We start from the raw sequence: 20,724 nt of genomic DNA, 5'->3' as shown, positions 1-20,724 counted from the left end.
AAAATGTAGGAATTGGAAGAACTACCGAAGTGGTAAAGATAACTTTGACTAAATTCCCTTATATTACAGTCATAATTGGCCTAACAGCATAGTAACATCAACTGAACACTTATTGCAAATGCCAAGGACTATGCTAAGTGCTTTAACCTTCACTATTGTAAAAGCCAAGTTGGTAAATCATACCCATTTTGCAGGTAACATAACTGAAGCTTAAGATAATATTGACCTCTTTAAGTTTATCCACAGCAGTGATCTGAGCACTGTTGAAATAAAAAACTCCAAAGCCCATGTTTAATACACTGCAGACTATTGTGCCTCAGTAGCCAGACACATTTATCTTCTCCCACCAAATATCTTGCTGGCCTTCCTTTTGACTAACAGTTACATGTAATGAAGTTCTTCCTATTTGACTGCCTGCCTAATATGTAATAATATAATACCCCATTAGGATTATCAATGCCTGTAACTTCCCTTTAAAACCTATTTCTCTTGTTCTTCAATAACCAATTTTTTATTTTCTGGTAGAATAACAATGGTATTAAAAATAGTCCAAGATGGGCAGTAACCTGCCAAATGGATTGCTCCCTGGGAAGATAAACCTTGTGGCTACAATAATCAGGTAACAATTATACTTAATGTTTTAATCTTGGCTCTCGTTTGCTATGGAATCTTTCATTAAGTATTTAAAAGGTAGCTACAAAACAAAAAAACCAGATAAGCACTTTTTGAGTAGCTTAAAATTATAGAGAAAGCAATGGTTTAGAAGCAAGCAAAAACTAAAACAAGGTTTAGTTACTGCCAATCCACTCCTAAAGATACCTTTTTTTTATAAAGCATGTCCTGGACACGCAGAACAACTGAAAATTCTCCCTTGCTTTATGAAAAAGGAAAAAGCACTATGAATAAAACATTAGCAAACAGAAGTAAGAACGTAATGACACCCCCCCCTTTGGATTGTTTGTAACAGGAATATTTCTAAAAATCATTGCCTGGCTAAAGTTAATATGGACAAATGGATATGCCAAAGTTGAAAAATATGTAAAAAAGACTGGAAACAATAAACACCTACATTATGTCAGCTCCCATGCTAGGTACACTTATAAAAGGTTTTTTAATCTTCCACTTAAACTTTTTGAAGAAAGTATCATAATTTAAAAACTAAACACAATCTAGGTAGTAAAACAACAATACCAACAAAAACTTATCTAAATTACACCAAGTAGGGGCGCCTGGGTGGCTCAGTTGGTTAAGCGACTGCCTTCGACTCAGGTCATGATCCTGGAGTCCCGGGATCGAGTCCCGCATCGGGCTCCCTGCTTGGCGGGGAGTCTGCTTCTCCCTCTGACCCTCCTCCCTCTCGTGCTCTCTGTCTCTCATTCTCTCTCTCTCTCAAATAAATAAATAAAATCTTTAAAAAAAAAAAAAAATAAAATAAAAATAAATTACACCAAGTAAAAACCACCCCCATATTTGATTCTCAGAATTGTTCGACCTGAAGTTAATTAAAGGACTCAGATTCAGAGCAACAGTTGGGTAAATTGTAATTTTTTTATTGGAAAACAAATATACAACTTGGAATGGATTTGAGGCAAATTGTGCCATAAGCAGATTTTCTTTAAGTGGCTAAACAAAGTTTAAAAAGCAAGTAACAATAAAAGAAAATGTTTCTGGTACAGGACCAGCAGTACAAAAAAATAGTGTACGAGTACCTGGATAATACACCCGTTTTGCAATAGTGCAACTTTTAAGTACATATTGTTGACTGTCCATAGTCCACGCAGAGTTACAACTCCACACTTCAACAACAACATGCTGACAGTTCCTAAAGAAAACTACTTAAAAAAAAAGGCATAACCCAGATGTTCCCTCATTTGACCAACTCCATCTAAGTTTAGATGTGCAGAAGGGCTTAGATATATCCAGAGTAAGCCACATGCAACATGTTACTTGATCAATTTTCTAAAATAAGGTTTCAGGACAATGACAGTAAGATAAGGGAAGAAAACATGGAGGAATGAAGTCCTAATTACTATACATGCATATTTTTTGACAGCAGGGGGAACCTTTTACAGATAAGTTACAAACAAAGAAAAGGCAAATAAACAATTTTGTACAAGAAATTTAACACATTCTGTACAATGTCTTCACTTTGCTGTCATCATTTGTACAAACTCTGAAAAAGAAGAAGTACACAAAAAGTTGCATCAATGGCAAAAGACTGGCAAAACCAATCACGTTACTCAATCTCTGAGCAGTCTCCAATTCCCCTTTCTTTCCTCAAAAATTTACAGTACAAAGGAATGCTAGTTTAGGCTAGAGCTGTCAAGCTTTGTCAAGGCTGGAACTTCATAAACCAAAATTATTTAGGATTATTAATCAATAAACCAAATTAATGCTTTAGACAAGCTATTTAAGCATTTTTGCTCTTTAGTATAACATGATAATTTTGAATTGAAGCATAAGTAAACAGTTTCAGACTAAAGCTAATTAGAGGGATAATACATCCAATGAAGGAAGGAAAATCACCTTTCACTTTGAGGATCCTGAAATAAGTTTAAAGCTTTTCAAATTGTTCCACAATCATTATAAAAAGATTGTTTTAGCACAGTCTCAAGTACAGTGCTTCTCAAACTTTAATGTGCATATGAAATTGTCCAGCAATTTTGTTAAAATGAAGAGATTCTACGTATATGGTAGGACCCGACAGTAAACAGTTCTAAAAAGTTCTCAGGTGATTGTGATTTTTGCCTAGTCTGTAGAAAATACTCTGAATAGGAAAAGGTTTGTAAATATAAAAACTGTTTGAGCATCTTCATTTGGCGCGGGGAGGGGAGTGGGGGGGGGAGGAGTCACTAATTTTGACCTATGAGATATACAACAAATACCTGTAACTTAAAATCAACGCACAGAATGAGGTAGTGAAAGATTTACCTTCATAGTTTACTTGACCATCACCATCAATATCTGCTTCCCTGATCATTTCATCAACCTCTTCATCTGTTAACTTCTCTCCCAGGTTTGTCATCACATGGCGAAGCTCTGCTGCACTAATATAGCCATTGCCATCCTAGAAAAAAATTTAGTAAGATACCTAAGTAAAATTAGAGACTCAGAGTTGGAATGAAAGTTTAGTAAGTTTACACTAAACTTCACATTAGGGAGAAAAATATACTTTAGAAATACATACCAACCAAAAACAATCTATAGCAGACCAATAAATTGTCACGGAGAACAAAGCAGGATATCATACATTAAAATCACTGTTTCTGGGGCGCCTTGGTGGCTCAGTTAAGCGTCTGCCTTCGGCTCAGGTCATGATCCCAGGGTCCTGGGATGGAGACCCAGGTCTGGCTCCCTGCTCAGTGGGGAGTCTGCTTCTCTCACTGCCCCTCCCCAATGCTCATGCGCTCGCGCTCTCTCTCAAATAAAATCTTAAAGAAATAAAATAAAATCTGTTTCTTAGTTCTAAAGTCAGTGATGCCTCCTTTGCCAAGATTCATCCTCAAAATTTAACAAATCCAATCCGTGAACACCTACCTTATCAAACACACGGAATGCTTCTCTAATTTCTTCTTCACTGTCTGTGTCTTTCATTTTTCTTGCCATCATTGTCAGAAATTCCGGGAAGTCAATTGTGCCATTACCTGAAATAGTTTAGTTGAAATAGTACTAAAGAATTTAAATGTCCCCCTTTAATTCCCCCTCCCCAGAGCCCCAATTTAAAAAAACTTACCATCAGCATCTACTTCATTAATCATGTCCTGTAACTCTGCTTCTGTGGGATTTTGCCCAAGAGACCTCATTACAGTTCCCAATTCCTTCGTTGTTATAGTTCCATCACCATCCTTGTCAAATAGTGAAAAAGCTTCTTTGAATTCTGTTTTAAAGAGAGACCACAATCCAAACATACAGGTTAACAATAAAAAGTAACCTCCTAAATGACATGTATTAACTCTTAAAGCAAAGGTATATATGGAGGTTAACACCTGAAATCAGCTTTTGATTCCTCAAGAATTAGGTGGGAAAATCTTGTGATATTTCAAACATCTTTAGCTAATCATACCAATATATATTCATATTGACCTATCAGCAAGTTCTTTCACCTAAAATCTTAAAAAAAACTCCACTATCTAGACCAGATAAAAGTCAAAATTATTCTGGGTTGAAGGAGGCAAAGAATCAAAGCCCCAAATGAGTGGCTTCTCTATTTTCTATTAAAGCTCAGAATATAAAAATAAGACTGCTGGTACCCAACATGTGTTTCTATAACAACTATATGCATTATATTCAGAGTAATCCTCGAAAGTTAAAATTAAGTCTCTTAAAACCTACTAATTTAAGGGGCACCTGGTGGCTCAGTCGGTTACAGGTCTGCCTTCAGCTCAGGTCATATTAACAGAGTCCTGGGATTGAGCGCCATGTTGGGCTCCCTACTCAACAGGGAGTCTGCTTCTCCCTCTCCCTCTGCTCGAGCTCTCTCTCTTGTTCACTCTCTTGCAAATAAATAAAATCTTAAAAAAAAAACCTACTAATTTAAGAACAACAACAACAAACCCTCTAAACTTCGGAACAATATGCAATAGGCCAGTTTCCTTTTCTGAGATATAAGGAACTAGCACCAAAAATCTATAATGATATTAACAATGGGATGATCAAGATATGAATGGCCAGTTTTAGCGAAGTATTGTATCACTGACAACAAAGATAATTTAGACCTTTCTTTAGAATATTATTATATTCTAAAAATCATCTTAAAAATCATCTTGTGAAACTATGTTCCTTTTAACTCACCACTAGATTACATGGAAAGCTGTTGAAGCAACAGTCTAGAATACCTGGCTCCCCATTTATTTCATAAACTAAAGCAGAGATTGAATTTGGTAGTGCAAGGTCATATAAATGAACTAATAACAAAAAGGCAGTATTTTCTGGTAGGGTACTTTTTAAATGCTATCAGACCCTCTTCGCAAGCAAATCCAAAAGCAGTTCCAAAGTTCACAGGGCTAAGTTCCCTCAACGTATCTATGCATTTGAAAATACATACCTGACATGTTTAATAGTTTGCTTCCTCTTATATAGTCCAAGGTTATTTATTCCCCCCTGCCTTTCTATCCTTGCTCCAATTTATACATCCCAGTTTCAATCCATCATAATCTCTTCTCTGGACTCAACTACTCTTCCACTGATTCGCCATTAACATGTATCATGTCTCTTAGCTTAAAACGAAATTCAAACCTTCTGTTTTCTCTTGCATGCCTGCCCTTATCTCTCCCCAAATCTTGGGAAGCACCATTACTCGTATCCCTTTCTTCTACCAATCCACTATTAAAATTACTTCCAGCTCCAACTCATCAGTTGAAAATGCCAAATTTACCAGTAACGACCTAGTTGCCCAATCAAACAAGTGTGTTTTAAGTACATGAGGCCATATAGCATAGAAACTAAAAGCAGACTTTGGAACTCAACTGCTTGGGTTAAATAATCCCAGCTCTGCTACTTACTAGTAATGTAACCTAGGCAAATTAGGTTACTAAACCTTTTCCACCTCAGCTTCCTCATTTTTGTTAACTGGAATAACTATCTACTTAAGTTTATAAACTTCATTAATTAGTAAGCATAAAGCACTTAGAACTATATCTGGCAAGTAGTTAAGTGTCAAGAAAAAGATGATCTCGTTTTCCTACAGCATCCAAAACTACACTGAGAAACTCTAAACTTCCCTTGGGTTTCACAACAGTACCTCAGTTTACCTACCTTACACTGCCAAAGGCTCTTGCTCCTATTTATCTCTCACACGTAAATATAACCAATTTTCTTATCCCCTTTCCTCTTTCTGACCATCTCATCTATGCCTACTCAAAATGAAGGCTTTTTTAGTCTACTCATCTCTCTCAACATAATGCAGTAGTTCCCCACCCTTATCCACAGTTTCGCTTTCTGCCATTTCAGTTACCCATAGTCAACTGCAGTCTGGAAGCAGAGGATCCTTCTGGCATACCATCAGGTCAATAGCAGCCTAACACTACATCACAATGCCTACATCATTCACCTCACTTCATCTCATCACATAGGCATTTTACCATCTCACATCATCACAAAAAGGGTGAGTACAGTATATGATAAGAGACCACACTCATATAACTTACATTACAGTATATTGTTACAATTATGATGTTATTGTTCATCCCCTACTGCACCTAATTCATAAATTAAACTGTATCATACGTATATGTGTATAGGAAAAACCAGAATTTGGTACCGTCAGTGGTTTCAGGCATCCACTGAGGTCTTAGAATGTATCCTTCCCACCACAGATGGGAGGGGCTACTGTACCTTTATTTCTGACTTCCTACAGGACATGTCCCCTGGGCTGACCCCAAGCAAGACTTACGAAAATCAATTCTATATTCCCCAGCAACCCTAGGAATGCAAGCAAAAGACACTTTAACTCTTTCCTTGTGAAATCTGTCAACAAGTCCTTTTGAATTCTCCCATTTCAATATTGCCTGATTCTTTTTTCATCTCTACAAGCAGTATCTTGTTTCACGGCCCCGTCATCTTTTGCCTAGACTATTACAATAGCCTTCTAACTGGGTTCTTTATTTAAAATTACCCACACAACTACCCGGGTCGTATTACCTTTTTAGATTACCACATTACTTTCTTCTGTTTAAAATCTATTAACTACTTACCTTTTAGACCAGGTTATCACTGACTAGTTGGCAGTTTACTACATTCAGTATTAACATAGTTCCGTTCCATTTGAAATTGTTTTCAGAGAACTCCCCTGGTATCACAAGCTTAGTAGCAAACTGATTTTATGAAATTAGCCTACAGTAGACTAACTAGATTGACTCAATGACAAAAATAGATAAATAAATCCCACAAACAGAATGTGATGAAGACACTTCCATTTTACTCAGGGTTTTTTGTTTTTTTTTTTAACAGGATGTAGAAATACTGTCTAGAAATGCATAAACTATTAGGGTTTGAACACATGGCATTTATCACCTAATAACTTAGGCTACAAGAAAATTAAAGCTTAGAAACATGATTTTGTTTACATTACATTTGCTGCTATAATACTTAGCTACAGATATTAACACTATCATTACGTGCAAAGGCTTCCAATGTGTAACTAACTATAATCATTTTACTGTATGACTTAATTATTAAGATGTATAGTAAGTTTGTATGTGTGTGTTCTTAATTTCAAGGAGTTTTAAAGTATATTAACTTTTTTTAAAAACAGGCTCCACATCCAGCATGGGGCCCCACGCAGGGCTTGAACTCAACTCTGAGAGATCAAGACCTGAGCTGAAATCAAGAGTTGGATGCTTAACCCACTGAGCTACCCAGGTGCCCCTAAAGTACATTAATTTTAAAATGCTTGCTGGAGGGGCACCTGGGTGCCTCAGTCATTAAGTGTCTGCCCAGGGTCCTGGGATCGAGCCTTGCATTGGGCTCCCTGCTTGGCGGGAAGCCTGCTTCTCCCTCTCCCTCTCCTACTCCCCCTGCTTGTGTTCCTTCTCTCGCTGTGTCTCTGTCAAATACATAAAATCTTAAAAATAAAATCAAATGCTTGCTGGAGTAAGTGAAAAACAGAAAATAAGACCATATCTATGCTATAACTACCAGTTTATGGATACAAGAAAGGAACAAATGGCAAGATTTATTCCCAATTTTTATTTATATTTTTACACTCGAGCCAGAAATACCTGTAAAACTCCTTGAAATAAAAATAAACTCAAAAGTACCATTTAAATTCACCTGCCCTTACAGCTCACTACCTTACTTCATAACTAGTATAATCTTTATGTATAGAAGCATGCCATTCTAAACTGTAATTCCCAGGAATGACTTGAATCAAATGCCTATTTACCAACTTCCATTTATTTAGAAAATTCTGAACTTAATAATCTCTTAAAGGGCTTGTATCAGACTTTTGTTGGCACTATATAAACTGAGTAAGCTTACTATCTTTCATCAAATTAAGTTTTACCCCTACACTGACCTTTAAAAAAGAAAAATTCTTGTAGGATTTTCCTATTAGTCCCTGAAGTGTCAAATGCCAACAACTAATGACATCATGGCAGAATCATCAACAAAATTAACTAGTTAGTGATGTCACAATGAACACTTTTGGATTGCTCTTTAAGACTAGGTAATGTAAACAATTCTAGTAACTTCATCTAAACATGCTTTTTCTATTTGCTGTTAGAAGACTTTCTAAACAAATCTGAAGTAGTAATGGTTATCATATAAAGTTAAAATAGCTTAAAAAGAACCTTAGTATATTCAATGTTGATTTACGCACGGAGTTTGTCAACATTTTTTTGGTAAAGACTCTAAGATGTTACTGATTACCACCAATTACAATTTATCAGGATAAAGAAAATAATTTGTTTCCCCTTCAAAGGTGGACATTGAAACATAATCAAATTTAGAAGGAAGGGATTTCGGAAGGAGGCAGAATAATTCTTAGGATAGGGTAGGTAGTATTCTGGAACATTTTTTGTTGTCACACACCTCTGAAAAGAAGTGTATCCATTCTTGAGTGCTTACTATGTGGGAGTCACAGGGGATACAGGAGGCAACAAAAAGGTCCCCAATCTCACAGGGTTTTACTTTAGCAGTATAAAAGCTTTGACTCCTTTAAAGGTTCACTAAAACCTGGGGTACAAGGACTGGTTTTAAAAGCCTAAGAAAACACAGGATAGGGAGAGAATCTAGAATAGATTTTCTCCCATCCCCACTGGAAATTTAATTATATGATGAAAGCCAACAAAAAGACCAAATTTATCTTAAAGTAAATGTTCCAGTGAACTACTACTAGTATTCTTTATGAAAATGCTATCAGTCTTTGAAGACTGATCCTCTTGTATTTAAAAGACACACACTGTTTTAATAGTTGTATGTGTGTTTGGGATCAGATGAGCATCACCTATGTGATAGATACCTTAAATAATACATTTTCTACCTTAAAGTGAAAATGCTGTGCTGTGTACAGCAGGGACAACTACCTGACTGGGAATACCAAGAAATTAAAGGTAGAGAGGAAGGCCAAATGTATTAGAGAAATTAAGAGTTTAAGGCTGGATATATGAATTAGCCTGTCACTTCCTAAGGATACATTTTTTAAAAAACAAAACTGTTTTAGAATAATTTACATTTCATGGATACATTTAAAATAGTATAAATGAACAAAGAAACTAGTTCCAAGCTCTGCTTGATTACTTCAACACTCAATACATGCAATTTATCAATCCTAGAAAGCAAATCCCAGATTTAAGTCAAATTCGCACAGTAAATAAAAATAAAACCTGCTTACATTTGGTCCTTCATGTTAATAGCTTCCTACTTCATATAGTCCTATCAAGTAGTATTTGTGATGAATATCTGAGATTAGTGATTTCTGGGTCCCCCAAATTTGTTTATGTGGAGAGGGGGGCTTACTTTAAATGGACTATATATAGCTGAGTTCCAACTGGGCTTCTCAGTTTTCTCTAGCATTAAAAAAAAAAAAAAAGAGCTTTAGTGCTTTTGAACACTTCAAACTTCTTGCCTGCCAGGAAAACCATGGTAGTTAAAACTGCTTGATGCTTGTGTTAATAAAAGCCTAAAGAGAGTAAAGGAAGAGTTTGAAAAGCATTTCAACACTACAATGAACTAAAAAAGAAAAAAAATCCTTTAGCAGGTTTCCCCAACATTTTTTTTTTTTTTTTAAGATTTTATTTATTTGACAGAGAGAGACACAGCGAGAGAGGGAACACAAGCAGGGGGAGTGGGAGAGGGAGAAGCAGGCTTCCCGCTGAGCAGGGAGCCTGATGCGGGGCTTGATCCCAGAACTCTGGGATCATGACCTGAGCCGAAGGCAGACGCTTACACGACTGAGCCACCCAGGCGCCCCAGGTTTCCCCAACATTTTGAAGTTAACCAGTCACCTCAAAGTGTTAGAATAAAATCAAAAGTACCAATGTTTAATGTTATAGCATAAAGACAACATGACATCAAGTTTTACATAACAATTTCACATATTTCCATGACACACCAAAGGAGACAAGATTTAAAAAGCTCATTTCAATAGCTGTTATTACTGTTCCTTAAGACAAAATTCAACTTACTACACATTTAGAAAATAGAATGGTAACTTTTGGATCTAAGTTTTTCTCTAGACATAATGGTTATTCCTGACTGATTCTACATGCAATTCTAAGGTTAAAATATTAGCTACTTTAAACTGGGGTAAATTCAATGTTCCTTTCTGATTCAACATTTCAAGTTACCTATTACTTACTACCTGGCTCTTTTTTTCTTGTGAAGAGTAATTTGGAGTTGCAGTGTTAAAAACTGCCCAAATGGGGCGCCTGGGTGGCTCAGTCGTTAAGCGTCTGCCTTCAGCTCAGGTCATGATCCTGGGGTCCTGGGATCGAGCCCCGCATCGGGCTCCCTGCTTGGCAGGAAGCCTGCTTCTCCCTCTCCCACTCCCCCTGCTTGTGTTCCCTCTCTCGCTGTGTCTCTCTCTGTCAAATAAATAAAATCTTTAAAAAAAAAAAAAAAAACTGCTCAGAATTCGTTTTAAAGATAATCTTCAAGAAAAACAAAGACCACCACCACCAAGTTCCAAAGTACACCGCCACATAGCCTAAAAACTTGCCTTTCATTAGTTAGCCCCATACATCTCTCACAGGCAAGCGTACCTTCTCATTTGCCAAGCAGGTTCAATTACTGTATTATATTATACCGTCTGTTACTATCTACTACATAGATCAAAGTCAATTCTTTCATAAAGGTATCTTAGTTTGAGGTTGGCTGTTCAATTTATAATAAAATCCAGTGGGTACCGTTTAGCAAAGTATTTCTTACCTGCAATCTGCTCTTCAGTCAGTTGGTCAGCCTATAAAGAGATCACAGAGATAGGTAAGTGACTTCAGAGTATGTAGATCAGCAGTTAAGTTAAAGAACCAAGTTTAAAAACTTTCAGGGTTCACCTTGTACCATAAACTACATTTAGTATAACACTCCTTAGTATGAGCAACATAGATAGAAAATGAATACGTTTTAAGGTAGAAAATGCATATTAAGTAGATAGATTTATCTTCAAAACTAAGCAGTCTTGACCAAGATTAATACCTAAACCCCAAGTATTATTTCAGAATACATATGAAAGTCTCAATTTCACACAAATTGAAAAAAAAGCAATTTGGCATACTAAAAAATTTAAAGGAAGTTGTTATTCTTCTAAAGCAAAGAGAGAATCCAACAAAAACACTGTTAACTTTCTCAAAGTTAAGATACCTAAACTTAAGCTCACCTCTTCTGATAAATAAAAATGTCCAAGGACTACATTCAAAATTACCTCTATAAATGGTTAAACACATCATTTGGACATGAAAATTATTTTCCAAACCTAAAACAAACAAAAAACCTCAAAACACTAAGCAAAAATCCCATCTATTATAAAGATAAAAATCCAAGCTGTCCCGGTTGGGGCAACATGAAAGCTACCAGTTTTTACTACTTCTCCTCACCTGCCAGGCAAATGCAAAGAATCCAGGATTCTCAACATTTGAACTACATTATTTACTAAATGTTAAGTCAAGCCATTCATTTTCTCTTCACTTTTGAAATCCCAATGTGAGCCTAAGGTTTTTGATGTTTTTAGCATACAAAGAGTCACTATTTTTGCTTTAAAAAAAAAAAAAAAAAGGCCAGGCATTTGCTAAAGGCCTTTATAGATACTGTTTTTATTCAATCTTCACACTAACCTTCCCTATCTTACACATAGGGAAAGAGGTTCAGGTTAAATTTCAGGGAGGAGTACAAAATTAGTAACTAGTGAAGTCAGAATTAAACACAAAGGTGTTAGATGTATTCATTGCCTGTAAGTTTTAAATGCAGAGTACCATAATATACAATAAACATATCTGCAAAATACCAAGGCTCCTTTTTCTTTATGTGGCCTTCATCTTTGGACATTTCACCATTTACCAGTACATAAACCCATGAAGCAACTGCTTATGTGGTACTACCACTAATCAGTCCCAACCTTCTAATATTCCTACCTATATGGAATCAAGCATTCTGTGATTAATCCATTTATCAGTATGAAAGAATAAACACTGCCTGGTTTCATTCTTTTTAAAGAACACCTTAATGAAAAATAATAGCATAATACTTCTCTAGGGGACAGCATGAGAAAATTTGGGGAGGAACCCAGAAAGCGTAAGTTTCTCTCCCTGCTCAACAATTTTGATTTGACCTCGATGCAAACTCAACTTGTTTCTATTTTAGAAAAGAAAAAAAGCAAAAAGCCTGGTAACTTAAAATTGAAGAGGCAATAATTAAGTTCAAATGCAGGAGTTAAAAAAAAAAAAAAAAAAAAAAGGATCGACTTTTATCCTTCCAAATCCCAATCCTCCATCTGATATAAAATCAGTCATCCTCTGTTTTCCCTAAGGAGTAAGATTCAAAACCCAGTAAATCCACTGACTCCATATTACTTTGTTAGAGGCTATAAAGGATTTACTTCTACTCTGATTCCATTTTGAAGGACTTCTATCATTTCTGAAAAAAGGGCAACATGGCAGAGTGGGGAAAAAAAGCATAGTGTTTTGAATCAATGCTGGACATACTAGTATCCTAGCTCTGCCACTTAAAGAGCCATGTGACCTTGGACAGGTTACTCAACCGCTCATAGTCAATTTCAGTCGTACAATATTAATACCTACCTTACAAGGTTATTGCATAGAGTGAGAAGCTATGTAAAGGGCCAACCCAAAGAGTTCAGTGATAATTATTTTATATATATTAACTAATCAAAGAATCTGTAATGTTAAATATGAACCTGACTAGTTCAACTTCCACACAGCAAACATGCATGGCATCATCACCTCTTGCTTCAGAGACTAGCAGGGCCCACATTAAAGCCCTCATAGAGACTGTTATTATATGCAGGCATTTTGAAGTTTATTTTCTTCCTGGTATACTGTCTTTTATCCTAGTCATCTGTATACCAGATCAATTCTTAAGAAATACTTATGGGGACCAAAATATACATATGCACATGTGTGCTTTTCTTGTCATATAATATGGAGATGCCTATTTTAAACTTACCCTTTCTAGGAAGTTATTAAGTTTAAAATGTATTACTGCTACATGGAAATTAATTTACCCTTCCCATTCATTTACAACTAAGCGTTGCATAACACTGTCTAGTGTCTTTCCTAGATATCAGAATATAAAATTAAACATCATGAATATTAGCCATCTTAAAAAAAAAAAAACAGCAAACCTACCATTGTTCATGTCATCTTTGATTTAAGCTGAGAAAATACATTTCCATAAACTGCAAGCACGAGGTGCAGCCCAGGGACAGATGTGGCAGGTGAAAATCAGTTTAGGACTAAAGACTTAGTTAAGCTGAATGTATGGAAGGCACAGTATTGTGAAAGCTGAAGGGATGATTGCTATGCCCAGGAAAGGAAACAGTGTTGTTCTCTCAACAGGGAGGTAGGGGTGGATTTTGGGAAAGCGCATTTATATTAAAGCTAAGAAGGAAGGAAGGAAGAAAAGGATGCTAGCTATAAAACAAAACTTTAAAATTATCCAATTTTGCTTGGAAAGTCCAAATGTAATGGCCCCACACCATCTCGTCCAGCTCTCCAACTCTAGGCAGACACAGTCTTAGAAAAATTCACAAAGGAGGGGTGCCTGGGTAGCCCAGTCAGTTAAGCGATGACTCTTGATTTCAGCTCAGGTCACGATCTCAGGGTTGTGATCAAGCCCCGCCTCCCCACTGGGCATGGAGACTGCTTAAGATTCTTTCTCCCTTTGCCCCTCCCCCACCTCCCCCAAAATAAAAAAATTCACAAAAGAACTTCAAGGAATGAACTATCAAACAGAATGCTAAATTACTCACACAGCCTTATAATTGCTCCTAGATTTTGTTGCAATGTTTCAAGAAACCTGAAGTTTTTCTATTTACTACTAATCCAGAGTTCAGGGTTTTAAAATAAACTTTACCAGCAACATTCAGATTAAGGCCTACTAAAAACAAAAACACACCATTCCCTAGCACTCTAATTTGTAAGCCTTTTCCAACTACATGCAAATAAATTTGGTTCTTATTTCTGTCTATGGAGAGTGCCATTTTTTTAGAACTAGAAGAATTATCCTTTTGGGAAAACTCAAGCTCATTTACATGTGTGTTTATCTCAGTAAAGAATAATCCACTAGAGAGATGACTGTTCTTACTCCTTTATTTCTACAACAATTGATAGAATTCCTCCTCCTGTTCATCACTCCAGAGAAAGCTTCCAGGCATTAGTATACTCCCAGATTCCACACCAGACCTACTGAACTAGAATCTGCATTTTGAAGATTTGTAAACACTGAGAAACATTAATCTAGACTAATGTGTGACCTGAAAAGTGAATGCATTATGTACCTATCAAACATTTCCTAAACGGCATTCAAAGTATATATAGATACTCCTATCTAGTGAATGGCAGTTTAAAAATAATCCAAAATTCTTATCTGAATAAATGTATGAATCCACAGGTTTAAAATGGAACACAAACTTCTAGCTTTCAATCATTCGTCTTTATTCCAAGTTCTATTTAGATACTACAAAGCATTAAGTAAAATTTTTTTCACAATTTCAGAAGTCAGGATATTTGTTTTACCTATATTAAAAGCAGTCTTTAAGTTATTTCAGAATTAACAGTTACCTTAATTCTACAGAACAGCACTTACTATATAGCATCTTAGACCAAAAGAGAAACCATTATAATGGACAAATTATTTCATAGAAATAAGGACTTTCACTAAAGGCCTACTTTGATCATTGTACCTAAATCTAGAACTTTCTATATATTTTTAATAGGGCCATAGCGAAGTTCCTCAGTGTAACACACACTGATCTACTTGCAATTTGATACAATAATGATTATTCAGACAAGCACAAAACTTCCTACCTCTTCATATCTCTTATCACCTGGGCCCCAAGTCTTCTTAAAGCAATCCCTGGCTCTTTCAATGCACGCATAAACACTACATGTAAACCCAAGAGCTATGTGAGCAATCTTATTCCCCTTCCACACAAACTCTTATTCTTTAAACCTGACAGGGTCCTAATTTTAAATCTCCAGGTCTTATAATTATGAAGTTACCTTAGGACAACTTCCATGTTAATTTTACGTAACAATGACTGTCAAATTGAACAAACTAACTGAAAACCCCCAAAGCAACAATGATGTAAACAGTAACTACAAAAGCTTATCATCACTGGCACAGGACCATGTAAGTGTAAATACAAACTGTATGCATCACTAAGAAAATCTATCCAAGTTCCTGACTCAAGTATCAGACTGATTAGGTAAAAATTTTACCATTCATTTAAATTTTTAAAAATTTACTGCGCAATTCAGAACCTTGATTACATGCATATAATGTACACCTTGTTTCATCTAAAAGTAAAAAATTCAACTAGTATGTGCAAATTCAGAATAAAATAATTTAAAATATCAAAATAGAACGAGTGCATCAAACTTAAATGAACACTAGTTTTATCCACGGTGAATTCCTCTCCCCACACCCATACAGGCTGGAGGTTTCAGTTGGCAAGGATTCCCAACTCCTGTTTAAGATGTCACCTTGCCTTCTGGACACACCCATCGCTGTAACCACTTGGCAGACGAAAACACAAAGTAGGTATTGCAAATTACCGCCCTCATTAGATTTTTTTTTTTTTTAAACAGGAAAAAAACAGGGGTTCCGGTCTCAAGTGACAGGAAAATGCTTTTTAGAATTCCCTGCTCCCTCTGTCCCCGGTATACTTTTCTATCACTACAGTACTTGACAGCCATTACTATATAAAAGAATTGAACTGCACGTTACCATGGTCTGGCATTTTCTGTACGGAAATACGACTCATTTTCAAGGGAGTTGGAGCAGGGGCAATGCTGTGATGATGGTTCTTTAACATTAGGAGTGCACGTGAGTACTTAAGAATAGGATATAGACACTGGCCCTTTTCAAATGTTACGGCAGGATAAAAGCGACTTTCACAACAGAACGTCAGTCACCCCAAAGCTTGCTTTCGGTAGGTGACTAGAAAAAGCCTTTCAGACCCAAGCTGGAGCTGACGACTTTCTCAAACAAGATGCGCACTCTGAGGGTGCGCCAAACTTCCAACCACAAAGCCACTTAATTTTTTTTTTTTAATGTCCAGCCTGGGTGGTGGAAGAAGACCCCAGGACCCCAAATCGAGTGGAAAGATCAGGATCCACCGAGCTTCCTTCGCGCCACCGGAGGGGGATGGGAAACTACCGAAGTCGTCCTCCCCCACCCATTCCCAACCAGCCAGCCCCGCAGCTTCGCGGGCCGCCGAGACCTCCGCAGCCCTGCAGGTGCCAGCGCAGCAGCTGGAGCGCGAGCCCAGCCGAGCGGGCGGCGGCCCTGGCCCCGCCGCCCCGCCCCCCCCGGCTGCTCCCCGCCCCGCGCGGGCTCAGCCCACACAGCGCGCCGCGCCTGCTCGCGCGCCCCCCGCGTCCCCCCCCCAGCCGGCACGCGGGGGATGCGGGCTAACGGCGGCGCTGGCGCTCGCCCCGGGCCTCGCGCTCCCTCCCGCCCCCTCGGCGCATGGCGGCCGCAAGCGGACAAAGGCGCTTCCTGGCGCCAGCACTAACCGTCCGTTGGGCTTTTGAATCCGGCCCCGGGACTGACCTTTCGAGATGCCCGACCCGAGGCTTTTGCCCTCCCGCTCTCCCCCGCCCTTCCACTCTCTCGTCTCCACGAGACGTGTGCTGGGCTGCCCCCCACCCCGGATCCATCAACCTCACCCAGCCAAACCCCTGAGGAGCTTCAGCGCCTCACAGGCAATGCTCCCGGCCCCCGAAACACTGGGGGACTCCTCCCTGAGGAGAATGACGATGGGGGAGCACCTGCGACGCAACTGCCCCGGTGCCCCCAGTCTCTTTCGCACCATCCCTCTGGCGAAGACCACTCCTAAAGGATGTGGGGGAGCAGCGTTCCCTTTAACAAATTTGCTTCAGCCTCGTCCCCCCTCAGGCCAAGCGCCGGCAGCTTAGCGACGCACTCACCATGCTGCAGGCGCTACCGGTCTCCAAGAAGCGACCACACAACCACTCAGCTCGCTCGCCCCACTCGGACTAATTCTCCCCCTCCGCCCCCAGCGCCTCATAAACACCTCCCTCCGCCAGATCCCTCCGCCGCATGCCAGATAACGGAACATCGCAAACGAGTCCCGGCTAACCCCCTCCTCTCTAACTCTTCTCGGGACTCCTTTATCCACTGTTATTTAGCCGACGGGGCAAGAGATAAAGGAAAGTAGGCGAACGAATGACGTAAGTGGGTTTCACTCCCCAGCGAGCCCGTTTAAAGGCCAGGGGAGTCGCGCCTGAGGGGCGCTACTTTGCGGCGCGGAGGAGAATCACTGTGGCAACTCGTGCCCGATGATCGTTGAACCGGCCTCTGATTGGCTGGTTCGTACCTGCAATGCGTCACTTGGGATCGCAGCCGCCGCCGGGACGCGGTGCGGCTTCTGCCGTTGGTGCTCTGGCCGCGCTGTCCTGGCAACTGCGCCGGGCGGCAGAGTCTCTTCTCTTGCGCTTGGCTGGAGAATCTGCCTCCTCCACCCATCCTTCCCTCCCACACTCATACACTTTCCCGCCCCTTGTGCGAGGGTAGGCGAAAACACCTTAGGCAGATAAAGATTGACGCCGAAAGACCCCGCGCTCAGCCTCTCGGCCTTGCGGAGGCCACACATTTTCCATTTTACTCCCTCACAAAACCAATAAAAATCTAGGTAAGGATAAATGCAGTTGCTTAGCTGAGAGACGAATCCGAAAGGGCCTTCCGTTTATACTTGCCATTCTCGTTTCTTACCAGGGGTACTTTCCCAGAAAAGTCACTCAGAAACCACGGTATCCGAAATTCAGTGGGGTTAGTCACTGGTTTGGAGTCAGACCTGGGTTGGTTGGTGCACTTTCTTAAGATGTGTGACCTTGGATGAGTCATTTCATCTTTAGCCTCATTTATAAAATGGAATAATAATACTTCTCTGAAAAAGTTATTGTAAGGATTAGGATAATATAAAGATTAGAGTTAATGTAAAATGTTAAAGTATCTGGCACAAGGTAAGCACCCAACAAGTGGTCGCTGTAATATACCTTCCCCTCAGGACAAATTTGCCCTTTTGGATCTCTAACCTCTCAGATTTAAGTGGACATTTTAAAAAATATGTTTAAGAGTTGGCTCCTTGGAACTGGAACCCTTGTGCACTGTTGGCGGGAATGTAAGATGGTACAGCCACTGTGGAAAACAGTATAGCAGTTCCTTTAAAAATTAAAAGAGAATTACCATATGATCCAATAATTTCACTTCTAGGTATGTACCCAGAAGAACTGAAAGCAGGATCTTGATAATGGTATGCCCATATTCAAGGCAGCATTATTCGCTGTAGCTAAAACTTGGAAGCAACCCAAATGTCCATCAGTAAATAAATGGATGAGCAAAATGTGGCATATAAGTACGTTGGAATATTATTCAGCCTCAAAAAGGAAATACTACAACATGCTGCAACATGGATGAACCTTGAGGACATCATGTGGTAAGTGAAATAAGCTAGTCAGAAAAAGATACTGTATGATTCCATTTATATGAGGTACTTAGAGTAGTCAAAATCAGAGACCGATAGTAGTTTACTACAGGGGCTTACCAGTAAGTTGTTAGATAGTGGTTACCAGGGCCTGGGACAGGGGGAATGGGGAGTTACTGTTTAGTGGGTATGGAGTTTCAGAGCTACACATGGAAAGAGTTATGAGATGATGATGTTTGCACAACATTATGAATGTATTTAATACCACTGAACTGTACACTTAAAAATGATTAAGATGGTCAATTTTATGTGTATTTTATCACACACACACACATTTTAACTAGCTCATCGGTCCCACCCCAGAAAAGCAAGGGTAGGCATATTTAATAAGCAGATTGTGAACACCTGTGTGAATTTGATTTGACTACAATGTAATTGTTACCCATAGAGGGGGTTTACAAGGCACGGAGGTTCCCAAAAGGATTTCTAAAGAAGATAACTCCTAAACTGAGTCTGATATGATAAATGGCCTAGGCAACAAGCAACAGGCAAAGAGGAAGACAGAAGCAAGTTCTAGATGAAAGAAAGAACAGAGCAGAGGCCCAGAGACATGCGATTGCATGTCATGACGGAGGAGCTGCCAGCAATTAGGCATTACTGGACCCAGCCAAACACAGGAGAGAGTTGCTGGGAAGTTAGAAAGGAACTAGGGTTATATGCTCAAACTGCAGATCCTCAAGAAGGTTGTTGGTAGAGCTGTTGTCCAGAAAGAATCATCTTAGGCCACAATAAGCCTAAATTTCCCAGTAAAAAGCATAGGCGTGTGGACCCTTGAAACCTAAGTGAGCAGCATTTTTAGCAGGCCAAGGTGAAATCTTGCCTACTGAGAAGGTTGCCCAGCAAGACCAAGATGTTCTGTAACTGCTATCTGCACATACTTGGAAAGCTCCCGTGGAATTTAACCTCTTTTAGCCTATTTAGACATTTCTTCATACCATCGAGAGTATTTCCTAGGCCAGGGATGGATCCTCTTTCTTTCAATCATGCAAATCAGACATATAGTAAGTGCTCTTTCAATTAGTGTTGGCAGCACTGTGACCTTCCTTTCAAGTGAATGACTCTTTAATGAAAACTCAGGACCCCTGTGCTTCTATTGTCCTTGCTAATGTAGTGATGTAATGAGGTGGGATCGGAGGAGGTAATTAGCTTTATCCCACAAATAAAATACCATAGACAATGTTACTTAAAAGTGGGTACCTCTGCTTCAGAATCTGAGCTGGAGACAAGAGCCCTAAGGCCACAGTTCCACTGGTTTGTGTTCTGGTAGCTTCCAACTCTTTCCAGGGTATTCCTCAGAAATTTGTCTCTGACTCCTCCTCAGATGGAAGAGCCATCAACAATTTTTTCTCTCAGTCACTAAAAATATTCTCTCTTCACACAGTACCCCATAAGTATGCATGATTTTACATATGAAATTTTACATAGGAAATTGAATGACAAAATGAATGATCACCTCTTCTAGAAAATGAATTTTTAAGAGGATTGATGTGTAATGTATAACAAGCACAAGCTTAAGTCTAACATACAGGTGCATGCTTAGCATTGTATGTATTGAATTAATAAGCTTTTAAAGAAATACTTGATAATGAAGTATACCTGTTATAGAGACTACAGTAAAGTTCTTGGTTTCTTAGGCTCAATTTCAGTAAGGCCTCTCTTGTAGAAACTTCCTTGCTGACCTCTCCAAGAATGAAAATGAGAAAAAAGTCAAGACTTACATTTAAAGCCATTGTGGTTTATGTGTATTTGAGACTGTTCCAAGTCAATTTATTTATAGAGCATTTGTCTTCCACGAGATGACATACAGTGCAGCCTGACTTTGGCAATTGCCAACTGAGAAGCAATGTTGATGACAGCCACCACACCTCGGCCTAGGAGGTGGTTGGTTGTCTTTCTGTGCCCCCCTCCTGACTGGTGAGACCTCACAGCTTTCTACCTTTGTCCATCTTGGGAAAATGAGAATGCACTTCCTCTCCAGGCCCCAGTTCCTCAATTTGCAGAACACAGATAACACAAGCCCTATCCTTTGATACTTCCTTCTA

General features: G+C 39.0%; 1 protein-coding gene across 2 annotated transcripts; it reads right to left on the bottom strand.

Annotated features, from left to right (window-relative positions):
* Window positions 1-1,524: 1,524 nt before the first annotated feature.
* On the bottom strand, window positions 1,525-17,215 carry CALM2 (calmodulin 2). 2 transcript variants are annotated; one of them, XM_021701292.1, is made up of 6 exons: window positions 17,106-17,215; window positions 10,867-10,897; window positions 3,734-3,877; window positions 3,538-3,644; window positions 2,932-3,067; window positions 1,525-2,173 (listed from the first exon to the last, which is right to left on the bottom strand). In XM_021701292.1, the coding sequence occupies exons 1-6, from the start codon at window positions 17,106-17,108 to the stop codon at window positions 2,145-2,147; spliced, it is 450 nt and encodes a 149-aa protein (XP_021556967.1). In that variant the 5' UTR covers window positions 17,109-17,215; the 3' UTR covers window positions 1,525-2,144. The 2 variants fall into 2 exon arrangements, with proteins under 2 accessions (XP_021556967.1, XP_044774877.1); XM_044918942.1 differs by lacking the exon at window positions 17,106-17,215 and adding an exon at window positions 12,153-12,173.
* Window positions 17,216-20,724: the final 3,509 nt, after the last annotated feature.

Source organism: Neomonachus schauinslandi, chromosome 10, assembly GCF_002201575.2.
Source record: "Neomonachus schauinslandi chromosome 10, ASM220157v2, whole genome shotgun sequence".
In the NCBI taxonomy this organism is placed as follows: domain Eukaryota; kingdom Metazoa; phylum Chordata; class Mammalia; order Carnivora; family Phocidae; genus Neomonachus; species Neomonachus schauinslandi.
The sequence above is the reverse complement of the archived record's forward strand: the minus strand, read 5'-3'. Positions and strand labels throughout refer to the sequence as shown.

Coding starts and splice junctions, on each gene's coding strand:
- CALM2 (XM_044918942.1), bottom strand. CDS start 12,173: ATGCTATTATTTTTCATTAAG. Junction 3,645..3,733: donor TAATGAAGTAGATGCTGATG/GTAAGTTTTTTT, acceptor AAACTATTTCAG/GTAATGGCACAATTGACTTC. Junction 2,174..2,931: donor TGGTCAAGTAAACTATGAAG/GTAAATCTTTCA, acceptor CTTCTTTTTCAG/AGTTTGTACAAATGATGACA.